This window comes from Myodes glareolus, chromosome 1 (assembly GCF_982192425.1).
Source record: "Myodes glareolus chromosome 1, mMyoGla1.1, whole genome shotgun sequence".
NCBI classification, from domain to species: domain Eukaryota; kingdom Metazoa; phylum Chordata; class Mammalia; order Rodentia; family Cricetidae; genus Myodes; species Myodes glareolus.
In genome coordinates this window covers 98249137-98270884 of record NC_142026.1, presented here as the reverse complement: position 1 = coordinate 98270884, position 21748 = coordinate 98249137, and the positions used below count along the sequence as shown (strand labels likewise).

Below are 21748 nucleotides of genomic sequence, written 5' to 3'. Positions count from 1 at the left end.
TTAGAGTCCTGGATATGCCTTGCTGGGCCTGCCCACAAGAGGTACATACAGAGGCTCTGTCAAGCTACAGGCTTGTTGCTAACCGAAGGTGACCATCAAAATCTCATCTTCTCTGGACGATTTAAAAACAAAAACAAAACAACAAAAACAAACCAAACCAACCAAACAAAACCCAGCAGACTGCACACTCAGGCACTGGGTAATAGCCAAAGGCTGCGGGCTGCCGGGACATGTTGTAAGCTACAGAATTGGGTGGGGTGCAGGTTAAGAAGGTAACAACTGGGGGCAGCATAGTGAAAGGGGGGTGAAAGGGGATGCTGCGGTACTCCGGGCTGCAGGACTGTAGGGCCCTGTGTGACTGTGATCCGGAGGCCTCCCTGGTGCAGGACTGCATATTGCGGGGTGGGAGGGCTGTAGAGCTGCGGGCTGAAGGGATGCGGAGTGTGGGTCTGCGTGCTGGCGGCCATAGGGTTGAGGTGTGCAGGGCGACAGGTCTGCGGACAGTGGAGCGGTTGCAGGGAACGCGGAGCCTGGGCTGGAGGGTGGTGGGTCGGAGCTGCAGGTTGGAGGGCTACGGGGTGGAGAGCTAAGGGGCGGGGCTTGGCTGCGGACTGAAGAGCTGCGGGCTGGAGGGCTGCGGGGCGGAGAGCTGCGAGGCGGAGAGCTGTGGGGCGGAGAGCTGCGGGGCGGAGAGCTGCGGGGCGGAGCTTGGCTGCGGGGAAATGACGTGGTCAGCACCCCGCGCGCTCACCGAGCCTTGAGCCGCGCGCCCTGGTAACGGCGCTCGGCGGCTCCCGCGTCTGCGGCCCCGCCTCCCGCCGCTGCAGCCCGCCCCGTCCCCGCCTCCCTCCGCAGCCCCGGCGGCGGCCGAGTCTCGGGGCCGGGTGGCCGCTGCTTGCGGGACGCTACCCGCGCCGTCGCCCAGCCGGGGTAGGGAGACCCGGCCGTCGCGGGCGGGTGGGAGGACTCCGGCCGCCCGGACTGGAGGGCGCGGGCGGGCGGGTCGGCAAGCGGCCGCCGCGGCTGTCGCCTGCCCCGTGTCGTCGCTGCGCCGGCCTCGCCCCGCGCGCGGGGACAGGTGCCCCGGCCGGGGTCTGCCGGGAAGATGGCGACCCCGGGCATGAGCTGGCAGCAGCACTATTACGGCGGTTCTGCGGCCGGGGCGGCCAAATTCGCGCCCTCGCCGGCCGCCGCGCAGCTGGCCGGGCACAGCATGGACTACAGCCAGGACATGCACCTGAAGATGAGCAAGAAGATCGCCCAGCTCACCAAGGTACGGGGGTGCGGGGTTCGGGGCTCACCTAGCGCCGGGCGGAGGCGGCTAAGAGAAGCAACAGCCAGAGTTGCCTCCTGGCCCCGCAAACTTGGGTGGAACGCTGGCCACCGAACTTGAGCTAGATCGCACCCCGCACCGACCGCGGCGTTTCCAGGGCTTGCACCCCATTGCCGACTAAGAGTAAACCAGCACAGAGCACCCTAAGGCTCACTTTCCGGGTTCCACGGTAGTAAATGGACTTTCCTGTTGCTCCTGTGCCTCTTGCCGAGGGCTATACGAGGCATCGCGCTAAGAGTACCCGGTGAAGTACTGTACCGGTTTACCTAACATGACCCGGAATCCTCAAAGTTAATCGGTGTCTGCTCCTGGTTCCCACAGTTAACGGGAGGATAAACTTCTCGAGGTTATTCCGAGGACTGTAGGAGGATGAAACATACCTTGCGTGCCATTTTAGGGATTTAATGAGTCATTCCTTACTTACCCTGACATAATGTCAAATAAGGTTTATTAGATGAATCACACTGTGTTTGCATTAGTAAATGTTTCATCTTAATCAGAAGACAGTTTTCAAGGAGCCCATAGATACATCACCTGCACAGTTTTCCAACTGTACTTGAGGGGGGGTTGTTAGCTTGTGAGAGCTTTTTCCTAATTTAGTTAGTACTGATAATAAGGGGTGGATCCCTGGAGATATTACCAGCAGTATAGCGCTGCGTGGAACTAACTGATCTGTGGTTTCTGAAAGTCATTCGCCATGACCACCTTCCGTAGGACTGTTGCAGTTTTGAAGAGGGAAGGATGGACTTGAGGTTCACTGCTTGATAATCTCTCGAGATCTGGCTCGAGTTCAGAGCCCCATCATCATCTAATTCTATTGAGTTTAAAGAGAAGAAAGGGAATGCTTGTGGAAAGGGAGTAAAGAGAGGGTAAAAAACGGCAAAGAGTTGAGATTGAGGATACAAAGAAAGATACCAGAGAAGGAATAAAGAACAAAGGGATGTATGAAAGCACAAATTTAAAACAAACAAACAAGCAAGCAAACAAAAACCATGTGATCATGACTTAAACCAAGCAGAGCCACACCGCCTTTTGTGGAGTTTCTTTTTTGTTCTTTATCCTGTTTGTGTTTGTTCTAAGCTCCATCTCAGAGATGCCGCCTGTGCAGTTGTTACTATTTGCTTTTGTGAAGGATCTCACACTCAGAATGGAAGGTGTAGCATGTCACTATGGCCACTTGTCATCTGGGCATTTCCACAGTTGGAGCTGAAAGCCAGGCCTCCCCAGGAGTTTGGTCTTCAGAATGCTGGTAGTCATAGAGAGGCTCAGGAATATTGTTCTGTGTTATTTTGTTTTTAATGCTGTGTTCACAACAACCGTTTTCTTGTTTTAGATTGTAACTCTTGGAGACTCTTGTAACAAACACTCCATAGGTTAGAAGCAGCTCTGTGTGGTATTTAATAAAAAACTGTTTTTCTTCTGTAAACTTTCACCCTTTCTACTCAGACTTCAATTTCCTGTTCTGTTTTCAGGAAAGCAATTCAGCCGACTGGCACAGGTGGATATTAAGGGGAGATGATCGCATCTCTCACTCCTGCAAATGTAATGAACCAGGTGCTGCTGGCCCAGTGCTTTTGTGACTGCCTGAGCGTGCCTGCATTCCGATTTCCTGTTTGTAGTTACTGTTTCTAATGCCCAGTCTGCAGGCTTCCAGTGCTGCAGACATTTAATCCCCTGTGCTGGGGTTTCTCATTGTAACATAGTTGACTCTTTAGATCTGGTAGTTCCTTGTTAGGGGGCTATTCGATGCAATACAGAGATCCTTAGCAGCATGCTTGCTAATCGTGGGTGCCCTGCATTTAGAAATGACAGTAGACAAGTCTGCAGACATTACCAAGTGTTCCCTGGGCAGGGTAATGTGGAGTTGTGTTGGTAAAGGCCGATTACCATGACGTTGTATGGAAATGCCTAGTGCTTCCCCCACCCCTATTGCTGGCCTTTTTATTGCCTAAGATAAAGCTGGAGTCTAATAACGGTCTAATAACAGGACTCCATTGCAGTCATTCTCACAAACCCTAAAACACTGTGCCTTCCTTGTTTATCATTTTAAAAACCGTCCAATTTTGTATTCACATATACTCCACAAGCCTTACATCATGAACGTATGTATACAGGGATTGCTAGAAGTTAGACATTCCAGTGTATCTGCTGTCTGAGATTGTCGGAAAGAGTTTGCTAATGAGTTCATATCAGTAGGAGGTAAATTAAATAGAACTGTGGTTGGAACTTGATTTTTGCTTTCGTTTCAAAATAACGTAGAGGTAACCATTAGGCTAGGGACTTGGGGCTAAAGAGGGAGCTCTGCTGATCAAGTGCTTGCCCATGCAAACATGAGTACCTGTGTTTGATCCCCAGCACCCACATAAAAAGGTTAGGTGCTGCAGCATACATTCAGATCCCAGAGCTTGGGGAGCAGAAACAGCAAGTTTCAGGTTCGACAAGAGACCCTGTCTCAAAGAATAAGATGGAGAGTGATTGAGAAAGACTCCCCCATCTCTGGCCTCCATGCATATACATGTGTGTGAGTATGCATACAAAGCATATACACATACACACATGCGTGCACACACATACTACCACTGCCACCACCAACAACAACAACAACAAAAATGAAATGGACTCTCCCCAGCATTAAAGAAGCAGCATGGTTAAGAATGTGTGTTGTTCTCATACACTAGAGTCAGAAAGCTGGCTCCACTACTTAGTAATAGTGTGACCTCAAGTGAGTCACTCACCCTGAGCCTCTGCTTCCTAGGGGTAACTAACAGTAGGGGGCATGATACTTAGAGAGCTGTAATGGCACATAGTGGGCTCTTAGTTCAGGTTGTCACTGAAAATACTTATTATGTACCAACAAAGTATTAAGAAAATGTGGGTGAGATATTTAAACACTTTTAAAGGAGTATTTTAACTTTAATTTTTTTTTTTTTAAAGACAGGGCCTCAGACTGACCCTAGAGTACCAGTGATCCAGAGTCAGCATTATTGATACTCTATTTATTTTGGAGGTTTTCTGCTCAACTCTATTAAAATATGTATAGCAGATGTGCTATTGAATAGCAAAGTTTCAGGGCTTTACATTCTGATTCGCGGTTTGGTTCTCCAAGGCTTGCTCCAGAGACTGGACTAGCTCTGATAGGATAAAGAAGAAGAGTAAACTACTGTATGCTGTACCTGGTGAGGCATCTCTTGTTCCTTTCCGTTTGGTCCCAGGGGTCACGCCCAGGATCATGGGCATGTTTATGTGAGCACTAGGCAAGCACTCGGCCCCAGCATCCTCTGCTCTATCCCCTAGCCCTTCAGCATATTCTTGACTAATGAAAATCCTCACCGGGTGAATGTTCGCTCAGATTCTGTTTCCTAAGAACCCAGCAGGGCAGTCTTTTCCAGATGAGGACCGCAACTCTTCACCCTCACCGGGTGAATGTTCGCTCAGATTCTGTTTCCTAAGAACCCAGCAGGGCGGTCTTTTCCAGATGAGAACCGCAACTCTTAGCATTTAATAGACAGGGATTTTACTAAGGGTTAGAGGAAGCGGGAGTGAGAGAGTGAGAGAGAGAGAGGGGCAGAACACAGTCTCTGCCCGTAAGGCAGGAATATTTAGGTCATCTGTGTCAAGTTTTGCAAAGGAGTGCTGAATTGGTGGCCAACTCCCATGTTGTGGCGTGTTTCTGAAATGTTAATGACTGACTTCAAGGCAAGGGCTCCCTCTCGGCTGAATGGATTCTATTTGATTTGTAAGACCTTACGTCTGTACGTCTGCACTTGCCCTTATGATGATTCTTTAGAGTCTCATGTAGAAGAGCAGAACTTGGGAGAGGGAACCAAGAAACAGCCTTGTTGTTTTCTTGGCTTTGCCCCTCCCCCATACATTTTGTTCCTTCAAATTTACTTCTGAGGACTACATTATTTTCGGCTAGAGATAGGCTTGGTTTTTCTAGTTGTCCTTAGATAATATAGATCAGTCTCTGGTCACTAGGCTACAGAAGTCTCAACTCTGCTTATTAAACTGTTTAGTGCTGACCATACAGTCTTGAGGGCAGACGCGGAGGCGAGGCCTTCTGTCCTCCTCTAGCCCTCTTCAGCCCTGCTTCCTGCCAGGGGGAAGGTAGGCAACTGGGGAAGGGGTTTCATCGGCGTTTTTGCTTCTGTCCTGGTTTCTACTCTTCCCAGGCCTGGTCTCTGATCCCTCTGAAATGACACAAGGAAAGCCACTAAGGAAAGAGCAGCTGGTCCAGCACATCTTCACCTGTGGGTCCTCCACCTCCTTCCTCAGTTGCTTGAGATTTCCACTTTAACTTCTCTGACAATAAAAATGCATCTTAGTTTTGACTAGTTGCTGGTTCCCTGCTCAACCTCTTGGGCCTGGCATTACCTTCATCTTTGTTTTGTTATGGTCTGTTCAAGCTCCGGATAAGCCTCTCGGCCGGGCCCAGCAGCTGCATCCCAACCTGCTGTGTCTCCTGTCTATAGGACTCGCATCTGGTCTTTGGAGGACACTTCATTCTCTTCACAGACTGGATCTGGGACCAGTTCAGCCTTCTCTCTTGGCCTCATGTTTCTCCACCCAGCTTCTCATCCTGCTGATTGCTAGGGATGGGTCGGGTGCCCGGTCAAATGTTCTTCACAGTGCTTGATGTAAGTGGCAAGCAAGCTCTCCAAGTGTTTCCCTCAAAGCTTACTTCTCAGACTCAGTGTGGGACAGTCATCTTTCCACAGACTCTTCTTCACTGTGGCTTCTCTATGGAAGCCACTAGAATCCCTCTGTGATCGCCATAAAGCTGCTTGTGACAATGGTTCACCTAGGGGGTAACCTACCTCAGCCATGTTTAACCTTTCGCTTTGTAAAGAGTGCTTGGACCATCTGTTAGCTAGTTTATTGTCTTTAGCTCTGAGTAGAAACTTCTGTTCCACTCTCTTGCTATTTTAGCTGATGCCTCTTTAGGTCATTAAACTCTGGTCCACCTCATTCCACTCATTGCTTGTAGTGACAATTTACAGAAGATAGAGGTTAAGATGGAGCTAGTAATTAAAACCTTTCGGTTTGGTCCTTAGCATCGAGGCCTTTTCTTCAGTAGGCAGCCGTGGCCTTTACACCTGGAGCTGCCGTGACCGGTCTGGTCCTTTGGGGACATCCTTACTCTGAAGGTTTACAATATTTGTTACCTTTATTTCTCATTTGATACTTAATGGTGCAAATTTGTCACTAGTCGCCATTATGTTTTTGACATATGGGTATACCATCCCGCTTATTTGATTGTTAGTTTACCAGCTGTAGGAAATACAGCTTTTTTTTCCCTGTAACCTTAATATAGAAACTTTTCATATACTACAACAGTCACTGAGTATTTATTGGGAAGGGGTGGTGGTATAATTTGAAAGTAATTTTACTGTGAAGTAGAGAAAGTCAGTATTTTTTGAGAAATCATATCTGTGGTTTTCCAGGGTTGGCTGAGTTAAAATATTCTCAGTTGTTTAAATATACACTGGCAGTTCATTAAAATTTTGGAAAGAATTATGAACTTAATTTTGATATAAGAATAAAATATAAACTCTCTAAAAATATAACATCATCATTTCAGAATGCATTTGATATTTCTATATCAAACATTTTTTAAAAGGTTTTATGATGACTTGAAACTGCTTTTCTGTATTCCAAACCAGAATGTATTTATGCAGTGTGGAAACTAGTAAAAATCTCAAACAATTCCATTTTCTCTTCATTAAATAAAACTAAATTTTTATTTTTATTACTTTTTGAAATTATAACGACATCATTTCACCTTTCCCCCCTCCTCTCTCCAGCCCCTCACATGTACCCTCTTGCTCTTTTGTATTGAATAGCCAATTTGTAGACTTTTCCTGCTGGAAGATTAGTACCCCCAGCTCTCAGTATTGCTTAGTTGCCAGAAGTTCTTTGCCAAGGGTTGAGGCCTCCCGAGTTTTCCTGTTCCGTGTTAGCATGTTTATCGGTGTCATCTTGTTGGGGTCATATTTAGGCAGCTGTGTTGGTGAGACTCCCTGGGCCTTGCTTCTCTGACATTTGCAGAAGACTCCATCCCACAGCAAACTTCCTGCTCCTCTGCTGCTTGTGGTCCTGACGCCTTCTCTTCTGCAGTGATTCCTAGCCATAGGCGCGGGAGTTGTTTTGTAGATGTTTCAATTGAGACTGGGCTCCACGACTCTGTGTTTCGATTAGTTGTGGCTTCCTGTAATGGTCTGTCTGTTGCAAAGATAAGTTTCCTTATGAGGGGTGAGGATGACACTTAGTCAGTCTAAAGTCTAATCAAAGAGCTGTTGGCTACCACTAAGGTGTGGGTAACACTGCACCTTTGAGTTACTATGCCATGCTGGCCAAGGCTGTGGGTTCATAAGCACCATGGCTGGGTGGAACAGTCGTTCGCTTCCCTCCCCTGGAAGCTCGCATGGGTTTCTGGTACCATGAAAGCTAGCCCTCAGGGAAGAGGCTTTCAGGTCCGATCCAGCTCGGGTCCTCTGGGTGTTGTGTCCAAAGTACACTGTGTCTTCAGCAGTAGGGGTGTACCTCCCACCTCAGGGAGGCAACTGAGGTAACAGCAGTAGCCTATAATGTTTTGGGAGTCTCTTGTACAACCCGCAGAAGAGGGTTTCTCATGTCTGGTGTTGGGGCTCTTGTTAGTTTGTCTCTGACTCTTGGGGGAAGCCTTGTCAGCCTAGATGGGCAAATTTCATTTAACTATATATGTATATACAGACTCATGCATTATAGGCATTTTAGGTAGGTTTACAACAATATGATTACTTATAGCTTTTTCAGACATCTTTACTGTTGTATTACCCTCCTCCCCCTCTATACTTATCTCCCTCCCTAATTAAAGTCCACTCCATTTTTCCATTTCCCCCTTGAGATCTTCCTCTCTCTATTGCCCTCCTCATGCCTACTTGGTCCCTTTTACTTTCCTGGATTCTGTAGGTACTCAGGTTATGTACTTACTTTTACTACTTTTAAAAATTAGATACTGCTGCATAATCATGTTCAGTTTTGTTTCTGAGCTATCACTGTAAGTAGCCTCGTAGCATAAACATCTGGCTGTTTCAGCTTAGCGCGAGCACATGCCAGATGCCGCCTCCTCCTTTGTCCCACGCTACACTGCAGCTCTGCCCTTGTCTTGTGCAGTAGCATGGATATAATCTTCTAGTCATAGCTGGGTGGATTGATTTCTCTGATTTTGCTAATGCACACAAAAGCGCGATACGCGGGTGTAGTAGTGTGGTCCTGGAATTCTAATCTTTGTGAGCTGAGGCGGGAGGCTTATGATGAGTTTGAGACCAACTTTAGTTCCACAGTGAATTCCAGGCGAGTCTGGGCTCCACAGCAAGTCCCTGTTTCAAAATTAAAACAATGGAAAAACCACAATATCCTGTTAGTTGTCCGAAACATTTTAAAGGGGGATAGGGAGGGTGGGGCTGCCTTTTATAGTTAAAAGGAACTCCAGACAGACATTTTAGACTCTACAGGCTTAAACCATTTACAGACATAGGAGTTGAGGATCCAGAATCATGGTAAAGCAATACGGCCTGTCAGGATTTGAACTCAGTTTTCCAGACTGCTCTGCTTGGACAACTGAGTTTACAAGTCTTTTTTTCCTCAGTGTTTCCTCTCTTTCCAGTTTTAGTTAAGAGGCCACAGTTATTGATTTCCCAATTGGAGCTGTATTTTGCGTACCATCCAAATCAACAGATATTTCTTAGTATTGAAACCAATCCTCTTCTTTCCCATACTGTAGAAATTTTCTAGATTTAAGGCTGGGAAGATAGTTAAGTTGGTAAAGGATTTGCTATGCAAGCGTCATATCTGAGTTCAGTGTCCTTAACCCACGTTTTTAAAATATAAGCCAGGCGTGGTATTATATGCTTGTAATTCCAGAACCAGTGAGGCAAAGTGAATAGATGGATCCCTGAGGCTCACTGGTCAGCCAGCCTACCCTACTTGATAAGTTGTAGGCCAATGAAAAACCCATCTTGAAAAGAAAGCTTTTTTTCTGACCCCTCTTCCATTCTTTCTCTCCTCCTACCCCATTCATAATATTTTTTGTGTTTTTATTGACAGTGACTAAATTACAGACTTACAAGACTGTTCATTGAATTGATTTAGAGGCTGCCATGCTTGGTGTTTTTCTATTGGATGCTTGCTTAGTTTTTGAAGGCTATGCACTAGAAAACTTCCAATATTTTATCACTTTATTTCTTTGTTCTGTTTGCCTATAAAAACCTTGTATCCGCTTCTCCTTACCAATGCCTTAAGAAGTGGCATGAATGAAAATGATGAAGTTAGTATATGTATTGAAGTAACCGGCTTAATCGGATTATGTCGGTTGCTATACTAAAAGTTCTAAAATGATGACTATTTCTGAAAATTCTGGATGGCCTCCCTTTGAGATGGGCATTACCTGGGTCTGGAATGCCAGTTAGGTGCTGGGTGACAGAGGGACCTACTGATGAGATGCTATTGTTTCCGTGCCAGCTGATCGATTCTGCGAGATTTCAACAACGAAACAAAAATCCGTCTCTTCTCCATGAACATCCAGAAGAAGTTAGTATGGTGCTGTGAAACGAGACTGATGTGCACAATGGGACTTGGCCTGCACTGCTGGTTTTTCACTGTAGAAAGTCCCTATCCTTCAGATCCTTTGTGAATAAAAAGGACATTAAATAAATGTCAGAGTTGGTGCACAGTGGGCCATTTTGGAGGTAGACACCTGCAGGGAACATTTGTTAACTGAATTTAGGGTTGAAAAGGGAAACAGTGTTGCAAATGATAGCTTGATGGAGGGTGGGGGATGTTACCATCTGGTCCATTTTCTGTTTCAAGCCTATTTGAGCCACGGTAACTCTTTTAGATTCACCTAGTAACCAAATCACTCTTTGAAAGATTACACATTGAGTTTCTTTTATCCAGAATGTTTGAATTAGAAATATTTTAGCTTCCCAAGGGCTTTATTTGTGTTTTTATTTGACCATATTTGCATAGATTTTACTGGCCAAACATCCCAACTTTAGAAAGTCCAAAATGCCTCAGAACTCAAAATGTTAGAGTTACAGGACAGTGGTGAAAATATTTTTAAGAGCTGGGCACAGTTCCGTGTGCCTGTAGGCTGAGCTGTGAGTGGAAGTTAGGCAGGAGGAGTACTTGAACTCATGAATTCAAGACCAGCTTGGAAAATGTACTGAGACCCCCACAGGGAGAGAAACAAACAAAATGCTGCTGGGATTTTGGAGTATTTCATATTTCCCTGTTCAGATGAAAGATCTTCACTTTGTTTTGGAAAAATACACCCTGCCTTCCCATCACTTCATATGTAACAGCGAGTTTCAGAATCGCCAACTTTTGCAAGTGGGTGATTTACCAGGGCTTTTGGTATGTTTAACATCTGAGACCAAAGCTGATATTGCAGAAAGTATTTTCTTAGCTGTTGCTAAACTGCATCAACAAACAGTTGTCTTTTGTAGACCTTGAGCTGATGTCACCGAGGCTTCCATCTTTCCTGCATTCCTGCTGAATGTGTACATGTGTCCCCTTTCTCTTCTAAGGTCACTTTGATGTACACACGGAATCTCAAAGCTCTATAGTGCCTACAAAGAGGGACAAACAGAGTCAGTGGTCAACCATGGTGCGTGGGGGTGGGTATTTCAGTTTTTGGGGCTGTGTTTTTCAAGGCAGACAGTGTTTCTAACAACAGCCCTTCAGGGTTGCTAGTCTGTATCTCATGTCTGTGTGTACCACATCTGTATTGAAATTTGAAGGGGTTTGAGAAGAAAACATTTTGTCCTTAACTAGATTACTAAATATGCTTGATAATTTCAGTAAAATACTGGAATAATTTCTTATCTAATATTGGGGAATAAGTTGTTTTAGTTAACTGGAACTTACCTGGAGATTGATAATTGCCAACCTTCTAACATAATCTGTTTTTTTTTAAAGTAATTTTATTAAATTATAAAAGTTTCCATTTACGCCCCTCTTCCCAACACCCTCCCACTCCCCCACATAATGTGTTTTAATTGTTCATAAGTTAACTATGGTTCCTTGCCAGCCCCAAGTCAATATTATGATCCTTAATACAGGATATTAAACCAAAGTTATATTGATACCATTAGGCTAAACCTAATTAGGCTAATCAGGAGTATCCAACCTGAGAACCCAGACTACATGCAACCCCAGGATAGCAATGCATGTACCTCCCCCAAAAAACTCACTTAAAACATAATGAGATTTTTTTCATTGTTGTGATTTTCTTTTTTATTTTTTTTTTTACATAATTCTTGTGTGTTTTTACTTCTTGTGTTTACTTCTCTAAAGGTGGTGGGACCTGGGAGAATAAAACCTAAAAATGAGACAGACTAAAGGCTCACACAATAGCCATCTTTATTGGGAACATCAGATAATTTGTACTCCGAGCGTTGAGAAAGAGCTCATGAGTAAAGTTCTCATGAGTTCAAGCTGTATATAACCACAGGGACAAGCTGCATGTGGCAAAACCATGTTTTTCCATAAAGGCATTTAAGCAAATAACAGGAGCTATTTTTTTCTTGTTTTAAATTGATTTTTATTGAGCTCTACATTTTTCTCTGCTCCCCTCCCTGCCTCTCCCCTCCCCACTCCAACCTTCCCTCCCCTCCCAAGGTCCTCATTTACTCAGGAGATCTTGTCTTTTTCTACTTTCCATGTAGATTAGATCTATGTAAATCTCTCTTAGGGTCTTCATTGTTGTCTAAGTTCTCTGGGATTGTGATTTCTAGGTTGGTTTTCTTTCCTTTATGTCTAAAAACCACATATGAGTGAGTACATGTGATAATTGTCCTTCTGTGTCTGGGTTACCTCACTCAAAATGATGTTTTCTAGTTTTATCTATTTTCCTGCAAAATTTAAGTTGTCGTTTTTTTCTGCTGTGTAGTACTCCATTGTGTAAATATACTACATTTTCCTTATCCATTCTTCGATCAAGGGACATTTAGGTTGTTTCCAGATTCTGGCTATGACAAACAATGCTGCTATGAACATAGTTGAACACATGTCCTTGTGGTACGATTGCACATCCTTTATATATATATACCCAAAAGTGGTATTACTAGGTCTTGTGGAAGGTTGTTTCCTAATTTTCTGAGAAATCGCCACACTGACATCCAAAGGAGCTGTACCTGTTTGCATTCCCAACAGCAATGCAGAAGTGTTCCCTTTTCCCCACAACCTCTCCAGCATAAGTTGTCATCAGTGGTTTTGATCTTGGCCATTCTTACAGGTGTACGAAAGATAGAATCTCAGCGTTATTTTGATTTGCATTTCTCTGATGGCTAAGGATGTTGAATATTTCCTTAAGTGTCTTTCAGCCATTTTAGATTCTTCTGTTGAGAGTTCTCTGTTTAGGTCTATACTCCATTTTTTTTATTGGATTATTTGTTCTTTTGGTGACCAATTCCTTGAGTTCTTTGTATATTTTGGAGATCAGACCTCTGTCAGAAGTGGGGTTAGTGAAGATATATTCCCATTCTGTAGGTTGTCATTTTGTCTTATTGACCATTTTGCTTTACAGAAACTTTTCAGTTTCAGGAGGTCCCATTTATTAATTATTTTCTCTCAGTGTCTGTGCTAACAGAAGCCATTTGTAATGAGTAATCTGAAATAAACTCACTCCTATCTGCTACACCTGGGAGGGCATGGAAGCACATTCCAAGAACAATTACGTGCTTTTGAAGAAACTGAAGTCACAAGACCCTTGCCTTGCTTTCTTGGAGTTTTCTCACAAGCACTCAGAATTCTCCACACAGGACTCCGTTCTTGGACTGTCTTCCGACAAGTATGAGCCTCGTAGATGATGACATGTTTCAGGGTCAAAAGGCTGGGCACTGAGCTATATTTCGTTCATTCCCTTTTTATTTGGCATTTCTCACTCATCAATGAACTACAAAACTGAATATGGAAATGTCCTACTGTGGTCTTTTCAGTTGCATAGACGTTGCCTGTTGTGGGGAGTGGGAGTTTATAGGTACAGATTGAGTATCTCCAACTTCAGACACTGGAGACCGGAAGTCTCTTATTTCGAACTGTTTTAGATTTTGGAATATTTACATATATGCAAGAATGGGACTTTAACATGAAACAAACTTGTATTTGATATGCACTCAGATTCAGTAATGGCAAGTTTTGAGGTATTTTGGTGCATCTGCATTTTGTCTGCGACCTGTCTCCTGAAGTCAAGTTTGGAAATGCAGCAGCCTTACTCGGTGCCCAGGAAGCTTCAGCTTTGGACGTTTGCGTTGGAAACGCTTAGCCAATATTTGTGTCCGTCACCTGGCTTAAGCTTGACCTCAGCAAGATCCCATTTCTTTTCGAAAAGATTTTGTGATTAAATACAGCATAGGATTCTTATTCTTAGACGTTAAATGTCAGCCAAGTGTTGTGATTGGGGGATACATTTCAGTGTGAGTTTGTGTGTGTTTAATGATGTACTGAGAACATGAAAGGGGATAACAAGACTGAAGCGGAATTCAGAGGTACATGTGTTTATAAAATTTATTCAGTGTCTTCATAAGCCCTGAACTAAGTACTATTAATTATTTATTTTTATGACTATTACTATCTCATATTAGATTATGTGTTTTTTTCTGAATTTTTTATTTGATGGAGAAAATATAATAGGAATATGCTGAGCACATATATCATAAAATTTATTAATAAATTATGACAAATTCTGCATATACTGCTATGGACAATTTTTTCTATTTGATTTGGTTCTTATTTGGTAGCAGTTTTGTATATCCTCTCCCTAGACAAAGAATCTTTGCTTCTTAAATTCTTCCTTAATAAGGTTTTGATGCTCTGGTTAGTGCATTTGGTGGTTACAAATCTCTATGGTATGTTTAGCCAGGAAGTAGGAGGAATGGAGGGAAACCTGGAAGCCTGGGGGCTAGTGTACGTGTGTGAGATCTGGATTTCCATGAGCAGGCCAGAGACGCCCTAGGAAGGCCTCAGCAGTGTTCACAAGAGGGCAGAGCCGTGGTTCCCTCAGCTCTACTTGAGTATGTCTTATGACTTCCGGATGTGCCGCCTTTCAGTAAACGTTTTCACCTCTCTGCACCTCGTTATAAACTGACAATAACAGAGCCTACTGCACGGTTATTGCAAAGGTCAAATGAGATGATTTATGTAGACGAGAAGTGGTCAATAAATGTCAGATCCTGTGCGCTCCAGTCCTTTCCCTCCAGGCTGAGCCTCTGCCAACACTGCCTCTAACACAAAGTGTATTTTGCACAGGGTCTCTGGGAAGCAGGGATGTTTTGCATTATTGGGGGCCATAGCTCAAAGCAAAGCTGAGGAGTGATGAACTTCCGGTCGGTTCTCATTATTCAAAGCAGCTCCCATTCCATGCTCTGTATCTCTGGCAAATTGGAATGAGGTTGGTGACAGCCCCCTGATCTGTCATGTCCTCAGCAGGTCAGCTCATGGATGCCTTTGTTTGTGTCTGCCTGGAACACTGCGCATTATTGGTTCATTGACACTGAATTCGCTGTGTAATTCATGCCCAAATGGAGCTTATCTAACACACCATGAGTGTTAGATTTGGAGTTACGTACACATTTTCGCAGGAAGGTAAATTCACAAGTAGGAAGTTCTGTGTGTTCAAAAGATAGGCTATATCCCAAAACAGGCAGAATTTTGCATCTACTTAACCCCGGCTCTGACTTTCAGCTGCTGGTATGGGCCTGTGTGACTGGGACTGTCATTACCACCCTGAACACCCTGCTATTATTGTGACTATGGCTCTTGTTATTTCCCCAAACACTTGGTGGTGAGACAATAGATGGGCTCAAGGAGGCAAGAGGATTCATGTTCTGTGTGAGTTGCCCATCATCTGACCCAGGCTACAGTCAGAAGTATGCTATAAAATTACATTCAGATCTGCCACCCGCACGGTGATTGTATCTGCCACATTGCCCTACGTCAGAAAGTGACACCGTGTGTAATTCATTTCAAAACACAGAGTGAGGGGCAGTGAGATGGTCTGGAGGACAAGAGCATTTGCTGCCAAGCCTGGTAACCTGACTATGATTCCCAGAACCCTCATGTTGGAAGAAGCCAGTCCTGCAGGTTGTCCCCGGATCTACACATGTGCACATGGCGTGTGACCTCCCTACACTCGCACACATAAAAAAAAAGTTAAATTAAAAGACAAACCCAGTGAAATGTGGGAGAATTTTCTGTATTCTGTCAATCATATTTTAATAAAATGCTGATTGGCCAGGCAGGCAGTACAGGCAGGAAAGCCAGACAGGAAATAGAGGTGGAGCAAAGAGACTGGGAGTATTCTGGAAAGCAGGAAGCTCCTTCAGCAGTTCTGCCCAGACCACCGGAGAGGAAAGATGTAAGCTGCCCCGCTGGAAAAGGTACCAAGCCATATGGCTAATATAGATAAGGATAATGGGGTAACATAATATAAGAGCTAATAAGTAGCCTGACCTAATGGGCCAATCAGCTTATAACCTAATGTAGACTCCGTGTGATTTTCTTTGGAACTTGCCGGTTGTGGGGTACCGGGTGGGGTAGACACCCCAACAAGCTGGCCCTCATGTTACAGCGAAAGCTTTAGCACTGCTGTGCCGCTTTAGCTTTATTTAAACAAAGCCACATCTTTTGTGTTCATCATTTGCTTAGAATTGATTTGCAGTTGCTTCCTTCCTGGTGTACTCTGCCAGTGTGCCAGATGGTTTGTTAGAAGTCTTTGTAGGTGTATAAAGAAAGACGCCTAGAAATCTTGTAGGTTGAGTCTGTCACACATTTGAATGAATGTTTTATGGACTAAATTTTTGTGATAGATAGGAAATTTAAAAAAAAGACAATTCAAGTCTAAAATGTCTTATTCTTATGGTTTAAATCTCCCGCCATGTAGCTATCTTCTTAAATCATCTAGGGTGGGCACCACTTTCTTTTGTCCAGGGCAGAACCCTGGCCCTCTTTCACAGTGGGCAGCGTTCTAATACTGAACTAAGTTCCTGGTCAGCCCTTTTGGTGTTTTTAACAGTAGCGTGTGTTTCCGTCTGTCTTCTCTTTCTGATCCCAGTCACCTTGTGTGTTTAAACAAAACTGCTGAGGGCTAGAGACAGGGCTCAGTGAGTAAAGGTGTTTGCTTCCAAGTCTGGCAACCTGTGTTCGGGCTCAGAAACCACATGATAGAATGAGAGAACTGACACCTATAAGCATCCTCTGATGCCCACACATATGCTATGGCATCGGTGCCCACACCCATTTGTATCCACACATGAAATAAGTAAATAAATGTTGTAAAAATTTTAAAAATCACTGATGAGGGATGGGGGCATGTTATATGTGTGAACACACATACACACATATTCAAAATATACTGGTGAAAGACTTCAGATCAGAAAACCGTGCTGGTTAAGAATTAAGAAAAATCAGCTGACCTCAAATAAATAATAATCTGATTAGAAGCCAAGCCCCTTGCCTTAATGTTAGACTTTCTTTAGAACCATGCCTACCCTGAACCTCTGACCCTAAGCTACTGTTGCTATTTGCTCTATTTCTATTTAACTGTGGGGAGTTTTACAGAAATCTATACCTGATGGCAGAATAGTGCCTCCCAACAAAAGAGATAACAGCTCCATCCTTATCTCAGAAATCTCTGAGTGTGCGATCGTCGTTTCCAGATGTGATTAAGAAACTTGTGATGAGTGATTACCCTTGTTATTCCTTTGCGGTGCCTTTAAGGACTAACCACGCCCACTCCCAGCCACTTCTGACCTCCCTCACCGCCATCTTAATTCTCTCTCTCTGTCCCCCATCTATTGGCGTGTACACACGTGTCTCTGTCTCTCCCTATGTTTTTCTCCATGTCTCTCTGTTTCCCTTTTCTTTAAGTAATAAATGTCTCCCTCTTCTCTAAGCAATAAATGTTTAGCTTTATGTATAGCCTTATGTCCATTTACTCTGCGTCCACTGCATCCAGCCGCCTGACTCTGCCACTTGCCCGGGGAACCTGCACTGCTCTGGCGGCAGCCTCTGCCTGGCTCGCAGGCCGCTCGGGGCATCCCAACCTATTATCTTTTTAAAGAACAATAACCCTTGACTATTCTGTTGGGGAAGAATAATCTCAAGACACTCAGTGAAAGAGGGAGATGAAGAGGCAGTGCCTGAGTATGCAGAAATGTTGACTAGTCTCTGCTGGTTATGAAGCGGGAAGTGGGGAGCACAAACTGAGGACTGTAGGTGCCTTCTAAAATATGGAAAAGACAAGGCAAGAAGCGTGTGAGCATCCGTATTTCAGCCCAGTAAAACTTCAGATCCCCGAGCTGCGAAGTTATAAGATGAGCAGCTTTAGGTTGTGCTGAAGCCACTGGCTTTGTGGCTAATGATTCCAGTAGTTGTAGGAAATTAATGCCAGGACGTACGCGTAGTTTTGTTTGGTCAATTGGTTTTGCTGAATTCTATGATGGTGCTGTGTTTGGATTTTTTTCCACTGTACTTTATACATATTGAGGGAGATGAGGCCTTCTACTCTACTGAAGCTAGCAATGCTGAGACTGAAGTTGTTTGTCTCAGCAGAAACTGGTGTGTGTCTGTCTGCCTGCCTGCCTTCCTTCCTTTCTTTCTTTTCTTTCTTTCTCCCTCCCTCCCTTCCTCACTCTTTCCCTCCCTTCCTTCCTTTTTTAATACTGTCATTTTTTTATTGATTCTTTGTGGAATTCACATCATGCATCTCGCTCCCATTCTTCTCCCTGTCCCTTCCCATTAACCCTCTACCCTTGCAACCCCTGCCCCAGGATAAAACAAAGTAAAATTTAAATGAAAAGAGAAAAAAAGAAATAAAGGAGACATCTGGTTGTGCAAGCTGTAGTGTGCACAGTGAGCCACACCGTCCTTTGGTCCATATGTTGTTACTTGCAAGTTTTCATTGCAACGAGTCATTGGTCTGGTTTGATGCCTCTGGTTTTTGATACATCATCAATACTGGGCCCTCACTGGGACTCCTCTTAAATATCCTGTTGTTGTCCTGTGTCATAGAGACCTTGTAACTTTGGGTTCGCAAAATCAGATCCTTCATGTGCTCCAGCAGATCATAGATAGAGTGGATGATGGGTTGGGTAGACTCATTCTGGTTCAGGGTCTGGATATTGCTGGGTTATTCAGCCTGCCAACTCTCCTTCATCCTCAACACTGGGGTGAGCTCTCCAGAACTGCCCTGGCTAGGTCACCCTATGAGAAGGGGTGTCTCATAGCAAGCAGGGGCAAGGGTCATTTCTCCTGCTCATGTCCTCAGATTGACTCACCCACACCTGCACCACCAGGGCCAGCTCTGCTGTGTTGCCTAGGCAAGGTATAGGGGCCACTTTGCCCAAGGCGCAGCTCGTGAGAGGCAGGGTCAGCTCTCTTGCTCTAGTGACCACAGGGATGGCTCTTTCACCTGTAGCGAGCTTTCTTGTCCGAATATATTTGAACAGCCAGCAAATAATGACCCAGAGACTTATTATTAATTATGAAAGCTTGGCCTTTAGCTTAGGCTTGTCTCAACTAGCTCTTATACCTTAAATTAACCAATATTTTAAAATCTGTGCTCTGTCACATGATGTTACCTCTCTTCCATTTCATACCTCCTGTCTTCTCTTCATCTCTGGCTGGTGACTCCGCCTTTCTTCTTCCCAGAGTCCCCTCTGTCTCTGGAAGTCCCGCCAAACATCTTCCTGCCTAGCTGTTGGCTATTCAGCTCTTTAATAGACTAATCAGAAGGTACCTTGCCAGAGACACATCTTCATAGTGTAAACAAATATTCTGCAACATCCATGGACCACAGGCTTTGAGGGCCATGGGACAGGGGGTTTCTCTCTTTTGCCCACACCACCATATAGTAGATGAGGGGCAGGGCACTCTCTTGTTGGGAGCCACCTGGAGGCACAGGTGGTCCTGCAGTTTGGAGGTAGCCACGTGGGGCTGAGCAACCCTGCCTGCACCCTTGCCTGCACATGCTCAGACCAGCAGAATGGCATTAACCAATCAGGACAGCGTTCAAGCTGCTCCACCGTTTAAAAGCAGATGCCTCGGGACCCTACTTCCTCTCTCTAAGCTTTCTCTCGTCCCTGCTCTATCGTCCCTTCCCCCAATTTTCCTCAAGGGAATGCTCCAAATAAAGATGTGACCAGAGAAGGAATTCTCGTTTTTGGTGGGGTTCATTCCTGCTGGACAGGATGGCGCCCCGCAACTGGTGCCGAAACCCGGGACGCTGAGGGACCCTGACAACTACGCCGGGGGACCCTGAAAGCCCGGAAAAAAAAGCTGAAATCAGACACCAGGACACAGAGAGCCTTGAATTTCAGAACTCTGAGAACATGGAGCGGTGAGTGACGTCGGTTGAAATCCCCAGAAAGGGGAGGAAAAGAAATGTAAAAAGGAATTTCAAAGGATAGGCCTAAATAGAAAAAAAAATACAAAAAAAATCAAAGTTAAGGTATCTGAAAGAAGGTACAGAAAGCAACGGGGAAGAAAAATCCCTTAAGTTCAGTGCAGGAGGAATGTAAACAGCAGCAAAAAAGGCGAGGTAACTAAGGCGGGACTTTGAGGACGATGGGGTACGGGAGACCGCGGCTTCCGCTCCCTCTCCGTCCACCTGCGTACTCGCTGTTAGAGACTGGAGGCAACAGTCTCGTAGGGAGGCGAGCTTGATCACTGCCTTCCCTGTTCTTAAAGAGCCACAGAGCTTTTGGAGGTGATTTTCGCCTAATTTTGATAAGAGAGCTCAGTCTCTGGCTCTCACGTACAAAAAACTTTAATTTTTGACTGAGAAAGACAAGCTGCTTGATCGTGCTGAGAGTGCTGGCGGCAGCCGGCCCGCCTTTGAGCGGTAATGCCTGATTAAAAACACGGAAGTGAGCCGGGCGCGGTGGCGCACACCTGTGATCCCAGCTACTCAGGAGGGAGACGCAACCAGTTGCTGGCGGGGAGTTTGCTGGAGGCCTACGAATAGCCAGGTCGCGGGCGGGCTAAAGTCCGTGTGACATCAGAGGCCTTCTGGCGGGGCTATGGTTTTTGGAGGACTTTTTCAACACCTGAGCGGACTCGCCTGACTGAGGCGGAAGCTGCGTGGTGAGCAGCGGCGCCATAGAAAGCAGAGAGGAGCTGAATCGGCTCTGCGGAAAAACTGTGTTTCCATAGCAACATGGGCGAGCGGGGAGGTGAGTTCCCAGAGAACGGGGCTCTGCGCGCAGGCGGACCGGGCAGGAGAAGCCCCCCCACGGGTGGGCGGATGCCCCCCCTCGCCGGAGCTTGGCGGTGCGAATTCAATGCCTGAGGTGAGGCTGAGGTACAGTTCGCAGTTACGGGATAACCGGCGAGCCCGCCCACGGCCCGGGGCGGAGCCATGCCTTCGGGCCATGCGGAGCGCGCCATAATGGGCTTCAGAGGCGGAGCTGTGGCAGCCGCCGCCTCCGCTGCTGCCGCCCTCAGTCAAGGTCGCCAAGAATTCAGTCAGATAAAAACATTTGTCGCCAAAAATTCAGTCAGATAAAAACATTTATCCCCCAAACATCGCCCCTTTGTCAGCAGGAAGTAGCCAGATGATCGACGTCCATTCTCCCTCAAAGAACTGGTCCTAATTATCATAATAAAGGCGCGTCAACCTGGTTATCATTACCTATTGCCCCTGGCAACGGGTGAAATAAACAATGTTACCTAGAGGTTTTTCCATCTGAATAGGGGAGCTGGAGAGATGGCTCAGAGGTTAAGAGCACTGACTGCTCTTCCAAAGGTCCTGAGTTCAATTCCCAGTGACAACTGCTTTGGTTTTTAGACATAAGAGGGGGAATACACTACCAGTGACAGCTTCCCCCAGAGAAAGGATTTCTCTTGCATTCTTTACACTTAATTTTTAATTCAAAATTTTGCTGGTACAGGCAAACAAGATTTGCTTTTTGAAACAGAGACCTGCAGATCTCTAAGTTCAAAACCAGCCTACTTCCAGTACTGATTGTGCTGAATTTTTACACTGAGAGTTTTTAATACTCTTAAATGTTAATTTGGGAGGAGAGTTTTGTTTATGTTTTTCTAGGAATGCTGACATACATCTGGATGCCAGCGAGACCGACCAGAGAGATAAAGAAGACGACCCAGTGGATGCTGAGTGTCCTGCTGTGGAAGATTCGTGCGGAGACAGCAGAGATGACCTTCTGGGCAGTGCCAAGAGCAGCTGTTTCACAACATCGACTTGAGCAACACCCTGTGCAACCTCTTATCTCTTAACAATTTTCTGACTGACTCTATTCTGCCTTTCTCCCTCCTTGGAGATGGGTGGGAGCAGAGATATCCTTGGCATGCTGCGTCTAGGTGGGGACCAGATTGGAAAATAGTTTTGCCTTATTGCTCTTAAAGACAATAATT

General features: G+C 45.2%; 1 protein-coding gene across 11 annotated transcripts in view; it reads left to right on the top strand.

Moving 5' to 3' along the window:
• Positions 1-895: 895 nt before the first annotated feature.
• The window catches only part of Fam184a (family with sequence similarity 184 member A), a 138260-nt gene continuing 117407 nt past the window's right edge, over positions 896-21748 (top strand). For 3 of the 11 annotated variants that reach the window (XR_015002012.2, XM_085690074.2, XM_085690072.2), the window contains exon 1: positions 903-1273. Coding sequence is in view for 10 of the 11 variants with exons in the window: in XM_085690074.2 (XP_085546200.2) it covers positions 1106-1273 (168 nt within the window). In the remaining variant the exon portion in view is untranslated. Of the gene's footprint in view, positions 1274-21748 lie in introns of all 11 variants that reach the window. The other 8 variants (XM_048425274.3, XM_048425273.3, XM_085690068.2 and 5 more) reach the window with 6 other exon arrangements.